General features: G+C 32.6%; 1 protein-coding gene across 6 annotated transcripts in view; it reads right to left on the bottom strand.

Moving 5' to 3' along the window:
* Positions 1-17,063, bottom strand: part of LOC114327196 (ATP-binding cassette sub-family C member 4) — a 206,232-nt gene that overhangs the window by 75,599 nt on the left and 113,570 nt on the right. For all 6 annotated transcript variants that reach the window (XM_028275727.1, XM_050660971.1, XM_028275730.2 and 3 more), the window contains one exon: positions 1,237-1,464. In XM_028275727.1, the coding sequence (XP_028131528.1) occupies positions 1,237-1,464 (228 nt within the window). The remainder of the gene's footprint in view (positions 1-1,236; positions 1,465-17,063) is intronic.

Below are 17,063 nucleotides of genomic sequence, written 5' to 3' on the forward strand. Positions count from 1 at the left end.
GACTTTCTGCATTTGTTAGAAAAATAACTATTATGATTTACATTTTTAGGTATATTTTGAACCATATTAAAAAAGAAGCCACATCTTGATAAAAGGTGCCTTCTCGAAAAAATACAAACAGGCAAAAAAGTTTCAAAAACACTGTGTTTAACTAATGGTACCGTAGTAATATTTTAATTGGAACGACACAAACATTTGGGGGGTTTAAAAGAACAAAACCCCCATAAAATTTGTATGTAAACATATTAAAAAATAAGCCTCAACTCGATAAAAACTGCCTTATCGAAAAAATACTAATAGAGGCAAAAAAGTTTTAAGAATATTGATTTTAACTAATGGTACTACAATACTAATTTAATTGAGATGTACACAAAAGTTTGGGGGGTTTAAGGGAACAAAACCCCCATAAAATTTTTATGGGGTGCACAAATTTCACTATAATTTTTGTTTAAGATGTTCCTGCCATAAGAATGCCACATGTCTATTTTCAATAAGATATCTCCAACAGTTTTCGATGTATTAGAAAAAATCGATTTTCATTTTTTAACTTCAAAGGGCTGTAACTCTTGTTATGTGCATATTTGTACTAAGGTAAGTTAGATTCATTCGAACTGTTTTTGGTCCCAAAATATGTGATTTAATTTATGACCTGTATTTTTGTTACACTCTGTATAACACCATGACAAGAAGTATTCTGACTTATGACTATGAAAATTGGATAATAAATAAGGAATTTAAAAACAAAATGGGAGCAACAGAGGTGGAATTCCTAAGGGAAAGCTGCGGAGTGACAAGAAGAGATAGAATAAATAACGTAGAGATTGAGAGTATAATGGAAATAAACTCAGATATAATAGACTACATTAAACAGAAGAGATTAACCTGGTACGAGCAAGTCAGAAAAGCAGACAAAAAAGGTTGGATAAGCAGAAAAACAGAATGGAGCTAGATAGGAAGAAGGGAGAGAGGCAGACACCGAAGATCTTACAGAGTTGAAGTGGACGAAACGACGTAAAGAAGAAATCTACAGTCAGGAAGGTGACTGGCAAAACAGAAAGAAATGGAGAGAACGGTTGAGTGAAGAAATACAGAGAAAACTGTGGAAATCCTTAGTACAATATATAAAAATATTGCTTAAGGAACGTTGCAACCCAAAATAAACAATTAGAAATTATTTAATATATCAAAATTCCTCAACAAAGAGATTTTATTGATCCAAAATTTTTTATTACTTACCGCAATAGCTCGAACCAAGCGTTGAACACTGCATATATTGCTAACTCCCATTTGAACACTGAACCTATAGCCAGTAGAAGAGAAGGCCGTTTCTTTTTCAGTTGTTTCTTCCATGCTTGTTCTAGTTTCGTACCAAGATATAAAGATTTTTGTTTTTCGACAGTGACGTACATATCGTCTTCGGTGACTTCATTTTTGAGTCCTCTAAAGAGGTAGACTGGTAACCAACTGGAATCAAAATAAGAAAGTAGGTTAGTATTGTTGTTGTTATTTGGTGGGGTTTATATGACTGCGGACACTGAATCAATTATTAATCCATGATAATTATTTCTACATTGGTCTCTAATGTTAATAAATAGTTTATATTAATCGGATGGGTGGACATCAGTCAAAGAACACAGTGGATTTAAAAACATATTAACATTATTGGATATAGAAGAGCCATAAAAAATTTTGCGTTGTAAGTTACTCATCTGACCAAAAATACATTGTGGACTATCACCTATTACAGATTAATTTTAACATATTGGGTGTTCATTAATAATTGGAAATATTTTAACTGTAGGCTCCTGGGCTCAAAATACTAAGGTTTAACCCCTATATCCTAGTACGAAAATGTTTCCTAAGGCACGTGAAACATAAAACGTGAAACATGAAACAAATAAATTGTGAAGAACGAAACCGCTTCATGTTATATAGAGGAAACAGAGGTTGAACTTCGCAAACTCGACACAAGTCCGGTTTTATTTTTTTTTCTGGTATATCAAGGGATGATTATTATTAGAATAATTTGTCTTAAAAGATTTCGCTCCGAAGCACCCATTTCCATCCCTTTAACCTTCCGATGACCAAGCTTTTTTTGTTACACGGATGACCAAGGGGGGAAAAATGACCCCAGGTCAAAAATGCCAAAAATAACAATTAACAAAAAATGAAGTTTTTTTTTTATGGCATGAACTTTATGTCATTCAGCCAGTCACAACATGAGTATTACTGTCATGTGTAGTGTGTATGTTGAGTAAGTGTCTTATTACTTTACAAAGTCGACGTCATTAGCGTAAAACTACGTGGAATTACACATAAGAGACGGTATTTTACTAAACATCAACTTCAGAATATATTTTTTATTCGTAAAATATAGGGAACCTTTTTTATTTCAAATATGAGGATATCTAGAATAATATTAAAGTCAAATAAATAAATAATGAGTTAAAAATTAAAAATACTTTTGAATTTATTAAAGAAAAACATACGCTGGGGTCACAATTTCCCCCGCTTGGTCATCCGAAGGTTAAAGGGGGTAGTTTGTGGTTTTTGCGAAACGTAGCCCTTCCTGTACGTTATTGAAAAAAATTCCTTAATAGAGATATGAAGAGGACTTTCCTACAAGAGATATTTCCTACAATTTATTCCGCGACAGCAAATGCCTATCACACACCGTTTAGCGGGGGTGGCGCCCCAAAGTTGACAAGTTTAAAAAAAAATATTTTTCCCTAACCGTAAAGGGAATCAAGAAGCAACCCAGCGACAATTAATCACTAATAAATGGCTGATTTTTCGTATAGGTATCATTTAAGGGCAATTGATCATTTTTTAATTACAGGGTGATAAATTAAAAAAAAAACCATCTTTATACCATCTGAACCGCTTATGCTAGCGTAAAGAAACTTTCAGCGATTACCCATATACAAGTGTTATTTACAAATTTGTATAATTCACCCTCATATTTTCCCCGAAATCACCCCCCCCCCAAAAAAAATCAATAAAACAATATGTAAAAATTGACTCTGGCGACCACTGGGGCTTTAGGGTGCCAAAAAAAGTAAAATATGTATAGGTCATAATGTGTAGCAGACAGTGTGTTCTTTTATTTGTCATAAGTACGTTATCAATACAATGAATAGGTGACGAAAAAACAAAATATGGAACCCGCCAAAGCATTTCTGGGGTTACGGCGCCACTGTGCCGTAACGGTTGCCCATATGAAAAAAAAATTCATATTAGGACCTCATTTGCAGAGCAAATAGTGGTCTTTAATCTTGTATAAGCTTTGTTTCAAAAAAATATATAGGTAATGAGAAAATCGTAAAAACATGCTCACCAAACTTATTTTCATGGATAGGGTTAGTTTCCGCAGGGATGTTGCAATAACCATAATATATATTTCTAAAAAACCCTACTGATGGAATAGGGTTTTCCACTAAACCCTTTAAAGAGATGAAAAATGGTTGTTCCGGGGCGAAATCTTTTAAGAAAAAGTTAGTCTCATAATAAACACCCCTTGATATACCAGAAAAAAAAAATAAAACCGGACTTGTGTCGAGTTTGCGAAGTTCAACCTCTGTTTTCTACACTAATATACTAATCAAGAAACAAAAATAAAATTTGTAAAGTAAATAATGGAAAATCATGATGATGAGGTCGTTGCTGTTGTGGCAACTTGTTTATTACTGTCCAAAAATCATAACCATAGTACAAAATATTTGGTTTGCAAACGAATTAAATAATCATCTTGCTAAATTTCAATAATTTTATAGAATGAGTATTCAAACATTTACATTGTTTTATTGTGGGTCCTTGTTAAAAAAACGATATTTTCTCGTTATTGTCTTTTCTAGTACCACTCCGGGTTATAATTGTACCTACAACTCTTCGTTCTACCCCACCACAGAAACCAATGCAGTATTAAATTCTTGGTCAGCATTCATTTTACGCACGTAATTAATTATTCAAAACAATGAAACTGAAATCGAAAAATAGAACACGTCTTATTTCATGAAACACGTTTCAAGAAGATAAAAATGTTTCATGCGTATGAATCGCACTCGTTTCATAGATGGGCGGACGTCTATTTGTTTAACAGTGTTTTATTTCCATGAAATGTGTTTCACGTTTGATGTTTCTTTGGTGTGTGGCCTCCCGAAGATAGAAATGTTTCACACGCATGCTGACTTCTATTCGTTTAGCATTGTTTTATTTTCATGAAATGTGTTTCATGTTTCATGTTTTACGTTTTATGTTTCTTTGGTGTGCGGCTTCCCTAAGAGAACAAGAGCTATTTGAAGATGGCGCCCTTTAATTAGGTTTTTTAAATACCTGCACAACGCTTTTATTTAGAAAAACGAAAACTGGCATGCCTCTTTATCTTTCAGAGATAAACCGACTCCACAAATTGCGAATTTGTAGTACCTGTCATAGGCGCCCGTTTTGGATACGACAACGGTTATTTTATCGCATATCTTTATATCTTTAACTTTTACGCATTTTTGACACTGGATTATTAAATTGTGAGGTATTCTAATAAAAAAAGTTACTGTTAGTTTAAGTCGGTAGGATACACCATTTACTAGATAAATCGAATTGAAAATTAGTCCTTTCTTGAATTTGAAAAAAATCATAATTTTAGGAGATTGGAATTCAAGAGTGGGCAAGGATGTCAACAAAGGATTAGGATGCATTGGAAAATACGGAGAGGAATGTTTGAACAGGAATGGTGTCAAAATGCTAGATTTCTGCCAAGCAAATGACCTACTAATAGGAAACACATTTACAAACCAAAACATAGAAGACAAATATACGTTCGTGACGGAAGAGCGAAGAGCGAAAAGTTTGATAGATTACATAGTTTATACGATAAACCTAGAAGATAAAATACATAACGTCTTAACTGAAAAGGAACCGGAACTAGCTGCAGAGCACAGGATGGTTACTTCAAAACTCGAGGATGAAAAAATAAAGGAGGTGGAAAGAAAAGATTACCAAAGAGTAAAAGTAAATAAGCTCAAATTAGAACAGGTGCGAGAACATTACAAAAAAGAAACAAATAGAAGATTAAGACAACTAGAAAACCAAAAAGAGGCATGGGCATTGGAAGAAAGTAGTCATAAAGTCTACAGCAATAGAAATATGTGGAATCAGAAAATATAACAAACTCCATAAAAGAACGAGATGGTGGAACAATGAAGTTAAAACAGCAGTGAAGAAAAAGAAAATAGCATGGAAAAAATACATTGAAACCGAACTGGAAGAAGATAAAGAAGAATACAAAAGGCTGAGACGATTAGCGAAAAACACCATAAAACAAGTAAAAACAAAGACGTGGGAAGAGTTTGGAGAATAATTACAACAAAACTATGTAACACATAATAGAAGCTAAAAGGAAAACATAAAGAAATAACAGCCGTAAGGGATACAACAAACCAAATCCAAACAACTCCAGAACAGGTAACTAAAGTATGGAAAGAATACTATGAAAACAAATTTAGAAATACAATAGTAGATGATAGAAATGAAACATATCAAGATAACGAGAACAAAGAATTAGAGCAAATAAATAGGGAAGAAGTAATATTGGAAGTATCAAACGTAAAAATAGGTAAAGCTGGAGGAGATGATGACATAAACCCGAAAATGGTCAAGTACATGGGAGAAGAAGGGATAAACTGGTTGTTGAAAATATACAAAGAGGCATGGGAAAAGAAGCAAATCCCAAAAGACTGGCAAAGTAACCTTTTAGTGCCAATATACAAAAAGGGAGAACACGTCAACTGCGAAAATTATAGAGCAATATGTTTATCATCGGTATGTTATAAAATATACACGAAAATAGTAGAGAAGAGGCTAAGACAAGAGGTAGAAAGAGAACTGGGAGAAGAACAAGTAGCGTTTAGACCAGCAAGACAGACAAACGATAACATTTACATCATTAGAAATATAATAGAAAGAAGTATTGACTCGGGGGGAAAGCTCATTCTAGAATTCATAGATCTAAGGGCAGCATTCGACTCTATAGAAAGACAAATTATATGGAAATGCTTGCAGAACATGAAAGTACCAAGTACACTGATAAGAATAATTGAAAATATATACGGTGTAGTAAAAGGACGTGTACATATAGCAGGAGAAAGATCTGAAGAATTCAATTGGGAAAGAGGTATCAAGCAAGGAGACAGTCTTAGTCCGCTACTATTCATAATAGTCATGAATGAATTGACTAGAAATAATGGAGAAAGAACGAACCAAATACAGACAACAATAGGATACCAAAGATTACAGCCAATGAAAATAGAAGCCTTATTGTATGCGAATGACATAGTCCTTATAGCAGATTCGGTGACAAAAATGCAAAAACTCATAAATATATGGACAGAAGAAATAGAGAAATTAAAAATGGAAATAAACATCGAGAAAAGTAAAATAATGGTCATCGGCGAAAAGGAAGAAAATGAAGTAAATATAAAATGCAAAAATATTCAACTGGAAATAGTTACCGCATATGATTATCTTGGAAGTATAATTACCAATGATGGGAAAATAGACCTCGAAATAACAAACAGAACTAAAAAATCAAACAAACTGTACTACGCACTAGCACCAGTTCTGAGGAAAAAAGAATTGTCTCACGAAACAAAAATTAAAATAATAATACGATTGTGATACCGATGATACTGTATATGAGCGAAAATTGGACTTTACAGAAAAAGCATATTAGTAGCATAAATGTAATTGAGATGAAACATTTACGTGCTATAGCCGGAAAGACCAAATGGGATAGAATAAGAAATGAGACAATAAGAGGGATAACTAAACAGGAACCAATAATGAATAAAATAATAAAGAGGCAATTAAACTGGTATGGACATCTGATGAGAATGAAACCTAGTAGACTAGCAAGGAAAATTCACGAAACAAGGAATATTACAAAAAAGAAAAAAGGCAGGCCGAGGAAAAAATGGATACAGCAAATAGTAGAAGCAGGAAAAATTAAACAGAAAACGCTAGAAGAAATGAAACTAATAGCACAGGACCGAAAAGAATGGAAGAGATGGGTGAATATGTAGCTAAATTAAACCCAAATCCGACACCTAAAAGGGTATAAGGAAGGGGAAAAAGAAAGAAGAATTTGAAAAAAGTTACAAAAAAAGCTATTTAGGTAAACGAAAACTGGTAAATACGTTTATATTATTTTGCTTCCAGAGATGAATCGATTTTATCGATTGAGGTTTCTAGTACCTGTCAGATACATCCATTTTGGGTAGGTCAATTTTATCGCAATATTTCTTGTCTTTAAATCTTAAGCATTAGACCAGGGCAGACACTTGCAACAGCTTCTTGCATTATCTTCAGGGTGATGTCAAGAAAAATGTCTTCTACAGAAAAATATCAAAATAAGTCGTAAGTAAATAGTCGCTGCTAAGGCACGTCATCTGGAGTTTCGAGGGTTTTAGACACTAAATTGATTCAGATAGATTACTCGAGTGTTTCTGGAGTTGCTCAACAAACCTACGCCATCAGAACCGAGTTACCGGTGCACCTGGTATCGAAAAACCCTCCAAACTGCAGAAGATAACATGCCTTAGCAGTGACTTTGGGCAGCAGATGGTCCGGGTGGTCAGTTCCGAAAGCATATTTGTATTTAACGACCTCAAAAACGCCTAGTAATATATTAGCATGAATTATGTAGCGAAAACCTTCGAAACTCCAAAATATGACGTGTACCAATTACTCCGGGAGTCGTTTTTGATGGCGTATTCATGTTTAGCAACCCCAAAAACCTCCTTGCAGTCTGATTTCATCGATGTAGTACCGAATTCACTCGAAACTCCAGAAGATGAAGCTACCCTGGACACCAGGTGCTCCGGGGATTGGTTCGGATGGCGTATTCATGTTCGGCAACTCCAAAAACCTCAAAGTAATCTGTTTGCATCAATTTGATACCGATAACCCTCAAACATACAGATGACGTGCCGTAGCAGTGACCCTGGGCACCAGGTGCTTCGGTGGATGGTTCAGATGGCGTAGTCGTTTTCAGCAACCCCAAAAATCTACGAGTAACCAAATCTGGCCCTTAACAGGTTTATTTTGACATGTTTAACACTAGAAAATCGGAGGGGCCAATTTGGCCCCTGTTGCGATTTGAAGATATTGTAGTTTTTTTATTTGAGGCAATAATAATTTCATATTTTATGACGTTTAATATTTTGATACAAAGACTTATTTAGCACAAAAAAATATTGTTTACTAAATTTATTAAATGGTTTTTCTGACAAATCTACCATAGAAGTCTAAAGGGGCCAAATTGGCCCTGTGTAAGTTATTATCGTTTACTGGGAAATTTGAAGAGCCTTTCTTTCAAATTCCCGTCGGATGGGTAAAATTATATTAATGTATGTTTATTGTAAATGGTTACTCTTATACTGGTACTGGTACTGACGTAATAAAGATAAAATTGTTGGTGAACACAAGACACAAAGATAGAATGTAGGTGTAGAGGACCAAATGACGCGTCTTTATACTACAAAAGTAACTTCAAGACGATGGCCTATAGACGTGTTTTATAATACTCTTGACTTGGAAGCAGTACCCAGATAGCACAAGTACGTTTTATGGACATCCAATGGACGTACATCTGTGTAAATTGGAACGTCCAATGGACGTCCCGCTAAGGTACAATGGACATCCGATGGACGTCCAACGAACGTCCAGAGTTCACAAAATTGGACGTCCATAGAACGTCCGCTACAAACGTACAGTGTACATTGTTGAAGCTTTCAGTGTACATCTTATGTACATTCAATGTACATCTGATGTACATTCAATGTACGTCTTATAGACATTTTTGTAGGGCACTTTTCAGTAAGCAATCTAGTGTCCATAATTTTTTTAATACATACATAGCAAAAAGCCTTTAGGTATAGGAAATAGTTCCTATAATACTAAACTTATACTTTAAAATATTACCGTTGATTGAAATATTAATATTATATGAAACCGTCCAATACCTCAATCAACGATATTACACAAAATACCTTTTTTATTTCTCTTTATTATAACTTTATTATGTATACTTTATTATAGAAACTTCATTAATGCACGACTGCACTTGCACGATAAACAGCAAACACAAAGATATCACAGGATGTATTATATTGTATGTAATAACTTAATAAAGACAAAATTCAGATAATGGCGCCCTATGAAGCAAGCACATTAAAAGGGGTTTATTTCTGTTCTGTTCTGAGTGTTCTGTTTCCTTCCAAACATTATTACTAAGAACTTAGAGTCAGTACGGTTGTATATTGCAAGCGGGTTTGCCATTCTGTGAATTATCATGACTATATCCTCCTTCAGTATTCCACAAATTAACAGCGATAATCCCCTAAAAGTACCTGCCTAATAATACCTTTTACGACCGATAGCGTGAAGAGCGACAACGTTGTCAAGAAGATTCTCATTTAGGTTAGCGGGAAATTTAACAGTTACAAAATGCACATTTAAGATTTAAGTTGGTAGTGTCTAATTATTGTAAGTTCTATAATTACCGATGCGCGATGTAGCTCCGTTATTCTGAAAAAGTTTACCATCGTTTTATCATCATCTAATATTATATAGGTTTAATTAAAATAATTTTAATGGTTCAGTGTTTTAATTCAATGATGAAAAAATATGTGACTACATTTATTAGAAGCTTCTTGAATTCTACTAATAATATTGCTTTGATTAAAACAAGAACCTATATATAATTACTGATAATAATAGTCGCGTTTTATGTAAAATCTCCATGGACCACAAATGGATGTCCAATGTACGTTGAAATCAAACGTCCAATGGACGTCGCGTAATGGACGTACATAGTACGTCCAGTTTTGGTCCACGGACGTTTGGACTTTAAATGTACGTTATATGGACGTCCATCGGACGTTGTGTGCTATATGGGTAAATGCATTGATTATTTATAAAGAAATAACTAGAAGTAGACTCAGTCTTTGTAAGCTTATTCTTTGGCTGTGTGAAGAATTATTAGCCCATAGCTTGACTCCCGAAATCTGGAACTACGCCTAGCAACACCAGGTCTACCAACAACTATCACTGTTAGTATCCAAAAACGACAAAAATATCAGTTGAAAATATTTTTTAAAGGAAATCATACTTCCAATCATTGCCGCGGCTGTAACAATGCAATGTGTGGCAAATATCAAAAATTGCAAACTCTATGGGTTCCGAATGTTTTTGATAGGCAGCGAATGTGTTAAACAATGAAAGTAAAAAATAAAATCAGATTCTATCGTCTAGAATATCTTTAATTTCTTTAAACTGAGTTTTAATTGATTAAAGAATGTGGGGCCAAAATGATCTCTTCCGGCTTTCTAGGTAGGTAAGCCAAGCCCTACTTTCTAGTGTTAAACAATGACAACTAAAAGTGGATGCATTTTATGCAGTATAGAATGCAATTATGCATTTTAGTCCAGAAAGCCACTGCGCATCCGCTAGAAAAAATATTCCGATTCCGATTTTTTGCACAATATTACTCAAAAAGGACCCCTTTGCATATTGCCAGGACCAAAAGTGGGTCAAAAATTTTTTAAACGTTTTTTTTTGTTTTTTTTTTCCTAAAATTATTATTTTTTGCATGGAACAAAGTTTCTTTAAGTTTTTGGATCATTCCAAACAGAAAAGGTCTTTAGTGACTTTTTTCTAAAGTTGATAGTTTTTGACATAAGCGATTAAAAATTGAAAAATTGCGAAATCAGCCATTTTTAACCCTCAAAAGTATGTGAAAAACTGAAAATTTGGATATTGCCAAAGTGGGTAGATATTCCTTAAACATCTATTGATGAAATCCCGAAGAGTTTTTTGCAATACAATATTCAAAACTCCTTTGTTTTTTAATTGCTAATCAAGCGTGCGCGACACTATTTTCCACCGTTTCAAGTTGGTGCAAATGAAAGGAATAAATTCGTTATTTCGTAAACCGGCGACTTTAAGGAAAAATCCCGAAAAAGGTCGTTTTTTATTTTTTAATTATGATATTGTGGCATATATGGTATACTAATGACATCATCCATCTGGGCGTGATGAAGGTAATCGATAATTTTTTTAAATGAGGATAGGGGTCGTGTGCTAGCTCATTTGAAAGGTTATTCAATTCTCTATTTAGTAATATAAACATTTACATAATTATTTATACAGGGTGTCCAAAAAAAGTTTTTAATTAAAAATTTGAAAAAAAAAAGAAGAATGTATGTAATTTATTTAATTCAAAATACATTTTACTGCTTTCACAAATCAGAAAACAAAGTTTATTTCACAAATAAACATTACTTTTCACTTAAATTAAATGCTCAAACTTCCAAGAGGCAGGTGGCTGGCAGGAGCTGGCTTGAACATTGAATTTAATCGAAAAGCAATGTTTATTTGTGAAATAAACAGATTTTAGTTTTCGGGTAACAGTAAAATGTATTTTAAATTAAATAATTTACATACATTTTTCTTTTTTTTTTTCAAATAATTTAATTAAAAACTTTTTTGGACACCCTGTATAAATAATTATGTAAATGTTTATATTACTGAATAGAGAATTGAAGAACCTTTCAAATGAGCTAGCACACGACCCTTATTTCATTTAAAAAAATCATAAATTACGTCATCACGCCCAGATGGATGACGTCACTAGTATACCATATATGCCACAATATCATAACTTAAAAATAAAAATTGATCTGTTTCGGGATTTTTCCTTAAAGTAGCCGGTTTACGAAATAACGAATTTATTCCTTTCATTTGCACCAACATGCAACGGTGAAAAATAGTGTCGCGCACGCTTGACTAGCAATTAAAAAACAAAGGAGTTTTGAATATTGTATTGCAAAAAACTCTTCGGGATTTCATCAATCGATGTTTAAAGAATATCCACCCATCTTGGCAACGTTCAAATTTTCAGTTTTTCACATAGTTTTTGACGGTTAAAAATGGACGATTTCGCAATTTTTCAATTTTGAATCGTTTATATGTCAAAAACTATCAACTTTAGAGAAAAGTCACTAAAGACCTTTTCTGTTTAGAATGATCCAAAAAACCTAAAAAAACTTTGTTCCATACAAAAAAAATAATTTTAGGAAAAAAACAACAAAAAACTTTTAAAAAATTGTTGACCCACTTTTGTTCCTGGCAAGGTGCAAATTTGTTAAAAGGGGTCCATTTTGAGTAAGATTGTGCAAAAAATCCTAATCGGAATATTTTTTCTAGCGGATGCGCAGTGGCTTTCTGGACTATTTCTACCCATTTTTTATAGTAGACTTTTTTCCTGACGTCGCCCTAAACAGAATGCAAAAAAGTGCAAGTATCTAGGTGCTGTATTTATAAATAGATTTATTCCATTGCTTTTAGTGCTAAATGCCCTGATCTACAATTATTTGACTTTACGACGATAGCAAAATGATTTGATCCTAACTTCTCAATTAAAATAATGACTAGTTTTATTAAAACCTCTGAGTGACCTGGAAAAATTTTCCTAGCCAAAACAAATTAGTAGGTTAGTAAGGCAGTTACAGTATGTATTATAATTTATAATATTGATATATTGGGCAATTATTTCATATTGTTATTTAAGTTTTGAAACTAACGAAACAAACAAATTATTTTGAAATTTTAAATCAACAAATTTGTTAAATTTATGACTCGTCTTTCTACATCTTATGTTTTAATTTAGATCACAAATTTAAAATTAACTTTGGAACTACTTATTATTGTTGACAGTTAGTACATGGTTATTCTAGCATATAAATAGTTATTTAGTCATCAGGGGTGTCAAATTGGTTTCGGTTTCGATCAGCTTAAAATTCCTCTTTCGGGCGCGCCGTGGCTACAAATTTTACCATTTTTCTCTGACTTTATTATTTTTTTAAAGGTAGCTTATCCGGTTTTTCACCGGTTATTAGGTACTCTAAAAAGAAAAACCGGTTATAACCGTAACAAAAAAAAAACTGAAAAACCAATTATTGCAGAGTAAAAAAAAATGGTTTAAGAGCACACAGTAGCGATCAACAGGTAGCAACAAACGCGGTCCAAGATTGCGAAAGTTCTGTGAACTTTAAAAAGTGAGGCAACAGTGCGTCGGTAATTCGACACTGACAGTGACGTTTATACTATTAGACAAGACGAAAACGGCGGGTTCGTTGGAAAAAATATTTCCATGAGATTTTTTTGCATCATATTTAAAGTTTATGAGATTTATTTTGCAAAAATCAATATTTTCGTCCCGGAGAAATTTAGATTTTTCGGACCATTCGGGGCAGAAAAGGTCTCTTATAATTTTTTTCCAAAGTTGATCGTGTTCGACTTATAAGCAATTTAAAATTTGAAAAACGCGAAAATCGCCATTTTTAAAGACCTAATAACTCGCTTAAAAATGATTATTATGAAAGTCAGAAAGTAACTAAATCAAATTTAAAGCCCCCCTTCACGATCCTGAAGAAATTTGTGTCATTAATTTATTACTAAGCTGTTATTTTAAATTACTAATAATGAGTGGTAAGATCGTATTGACGTGGCTGTAAATGTGAGTGCGAGTGAGATGCGCCATTGGACTGCCTGAATGGCATCTCTTACGCACTCATCAACAGCTTAGTAATCAAATAATGACAAAAATTTCTTCAGGATCTTGTAGGGGGGCTTTAAACTTTGATTTAATTACTTTCTGACTTTCATAGTAATAACTTTTAACCGAGTTATTAAGCCTTGAAAATCGTCATTTTTCGTTTTCTTCAATTTTAAAATGCTTTTACCTCGAAAACGATTAACTTTAGAGAAAAATTATAAGAGACCTTTTTATCCAGAATGGTCCAAAAAACCTAAAAAAAAATTATTCTGGCCAAAAATATTTATTTTTGCAATTTGATTAAAAAAATTGTTAAAAAAGTTTGGACCACTTTTCGCGTGGGCGACTTCTTGAATCTTATTCTGGAATGTCTCACGAATGTGATTATGCAAAAAAATCTCATGAGAATATTTTCTCCAAAGAACCCGCCGTTTTGGCCTTGTCTATAACAAAAACAATAATTTTTATACACATAGGCGCGAAATGTTGCCAAGTCAGTAACGTTCGATTTCTTGGTATAAAAAAATCGATTTTTAGTACATACTTCCAATGTGACGCAAAATCTAGGCACGGGATAAAAAAGTTTATTTGAAGAAAGTGTATTTATTTTGTTTTTATTAATGGCGGTACAGGCTCCTTTTTTCAATATTTTATTTAGTTAGAGTAATTTCCACATACTAACATATTTCTAAAATTGGGCTCTGTACCGCCATTCTTTATTATATTACGAATATTTGGGCCAAATATCTCGACAAAATATTCAAAATTAGAACCGCTTGGTAAAATTGACAAAAAAATAATTACTAAATATTAAATAAGGAGTGAATAGTTAGTAATTTTTCCAATTTTGGCAAAATTGGCCAAAAAGAAAAAAATTACCATCTAAAATCACTAGCCAGTTGTGTCCGAGTTTAGCGAACCGACTATATACATTTTTTTGGTAAAATTAATTGTTTTCGATTTATTTGCTATCAAAAGAATAGTTAGTTTTAGGGCCGGTTGTTCGAACGCTAATCAACAATGATCATTATCAAATAATTAATTACTGTCAATGTCAACTTTGTTTGGGTTGCTAAAACATAATTAATTACAATTCTGAGACTATAATCAATTAATATAACAATAATTATTAACATAATTAATAATAAATCTCATAATTGTAATTAATTATGTTTTCAGCAACCCAAACAAAGTTGACATTGACAGTTTTGGTGACAGTAATTAAATATTTGATAATGATCATTGTTGATTAGCGTTCGAACAATCGGCCCTTATATCGAAAAACTCAATGTTTATATTAAGTATATTCATTTACGATCCACCCATATTTTGCCGTAGAAAAAATTTTTTCAAACCAAGTTCTTGGTAAATTAATAACCTACAATTTCATATTTAAAAATTTTTTCGTATCTCTGATGCTAATCTTTCTATTCTGAAGAAAGTGACATTTTTTACCAAACTACGAAAATTCGTTATTCGCTTTTAATTCCAATTTTTTAAAAACTAATCATTCTAAGCCAGTCAAACTTCTAGAAACTCTTAATAATACATAAATAAAGAAAAGTGAATAAGGCTAATGACTAAAACCACCGCTAATTTTCATTATGTATTATGCTTCCAATTGGATTTCTCCTTTTTTTTTCAAAAAAATATATTAATTTTTTAACCGTAACTTTTTTATTTTTTATCTTAGAAAGTTTGATAAAAAGTAATTTTGTAGTTTTTACAAGGTCTATAAGGCTATTAATACTAAATCCTTTAACAATTCTCAGTCGCAAAAAGAGGTGACTTTGAAAGGGTTGGTAAAGGTGGTTTTTGCATGTTATTACAAGTTTTAATTGTTAATATCTCACTCAATTTTTGCTATAGAAAAAATTTTTGCAAACTTTTGAAATCTTCTTGGGAATTAAATAACCTACAATTTCATATTTAAAAATTTTTTCGTAACTCTGATGCTAAATTTCTTATTCTGAAGAAAAGGGTATTTTTTACCAAACTACAAAAATTCGTTATTCGCTTTTAACTCAATCTCTAACTTTTTTAAAAACTAATCATTCTAAGCCGGTTAAACTTCTAGAACCTATTAATAATACATAAATAAAGAAGAACAAATAAGGTCAATGACTAATTTAAATTAGAGTGGTGATTAGGGGGTTGTGTCGGATCACTTTTTCACTGAAAAACATAGGACATTCTTTTCATTATAAGTCACTTAATTTTTGATCTATCCATTCTGTAAAAATTGCGAGGTTTTTTTTAAGAATCATTACTTGGACTATTACTATATCTTCAGTATTTTACGAGTACATAATGTTAATGCAAAAAAGATGTCTGGAATAAACAAATATAGAATAACTTTAAAACTAAATGATGGATCGATCTGAATCTTTTGAGGGTTTGTTAACGACCACATTGCCTAATTTTGGGTGCAATAACCAATAATATTATACTGATTTTTTTACAATAATGATCATATAAACAATTAACGATTTTGCTTTAATTTGGTAATTTTTTAACTTTTAGCAATCACCATTTTAAAAGTTTTTTTATGTTTTCTTCTTCTTTTAGTGCCTATTCCTTTCGAATATTGGCGATCATTTTGGCTACATTTATTTTATTAACTGATGCTTTAAATAGATTAGTTGTTGTTGTGGAGAATCTGTTGTTATGGAGAACCATTTCCTCAGGTTCGTTAAACATGATATTCTCCTTCTCCCAATTCCTTGCTTTCCGAATACTTACCTTGAAGGATTACCTTCAGTAATCTGTATTTAGTGCCGTTTCTCATTAAGTGTCCGAGATATTCTAACTTTGTTCTTTTAATGGTATACATCACCTCTCTTTCTTTGCCCACGCGTCGTAATACGGTCTCGTTGGTTATCTTGTCCGTCCATGATATCCTTAGGATTCACCTGTATAGCCACATCTCGAAGGCTACAAGTCTTTCTCCATTGCTTCAGTTAGTGTCCAGGATTCAACTCCGTAATACAATATTGAGAAGTATAACATCGTAGGAGCGTTATGTTTTAAAAACTTAAAATTTTGTATCAAATATTAATCTTTTTAATGGTTAGCAGAAAATCGTTACACTAACTTTTTTAATAAAAAAAGGGGCGCCGAAATCTCTGGGCAGACAACGTATACGTTTTCTTTACATAGGCCTATAATAACTAAAAAAAATTAGATAAGGTTTGTTTAGCAGTAAATGGTTGACTTCAAATAGTGCCCACTATAAACATCCTGGGTTAACCGATAATGTTGTTCTGAAGCTATTTCCTTGTGGTATTTTTATAATCAACTATTTTCAATGGGAAATAAGCCACAATTTTACCAACAAAGTGATTTTATTAACGTTTCGACGATAATAGTATAGAAGGCCCAATTTCAGGTAGAATTTAAATAAAAAAACCTTTTTCTTGCTAGCAGTTGCCGCTAGGGCATCCCTGCCATT

Source organism: Diabrotica virgifera, chromosome 9, assembly GCF_917563875.1.
Source record: "Diabrotica virgifera virgifera chromosome 9, PGI_DIABVI_V3a".
Lineage (NCBI taxonomy): Eukaryota > Metazoa > Arthropoda > Insecta > Coleoptera > Chrysomelidae > Diabrotica > Diabrotica virgifera.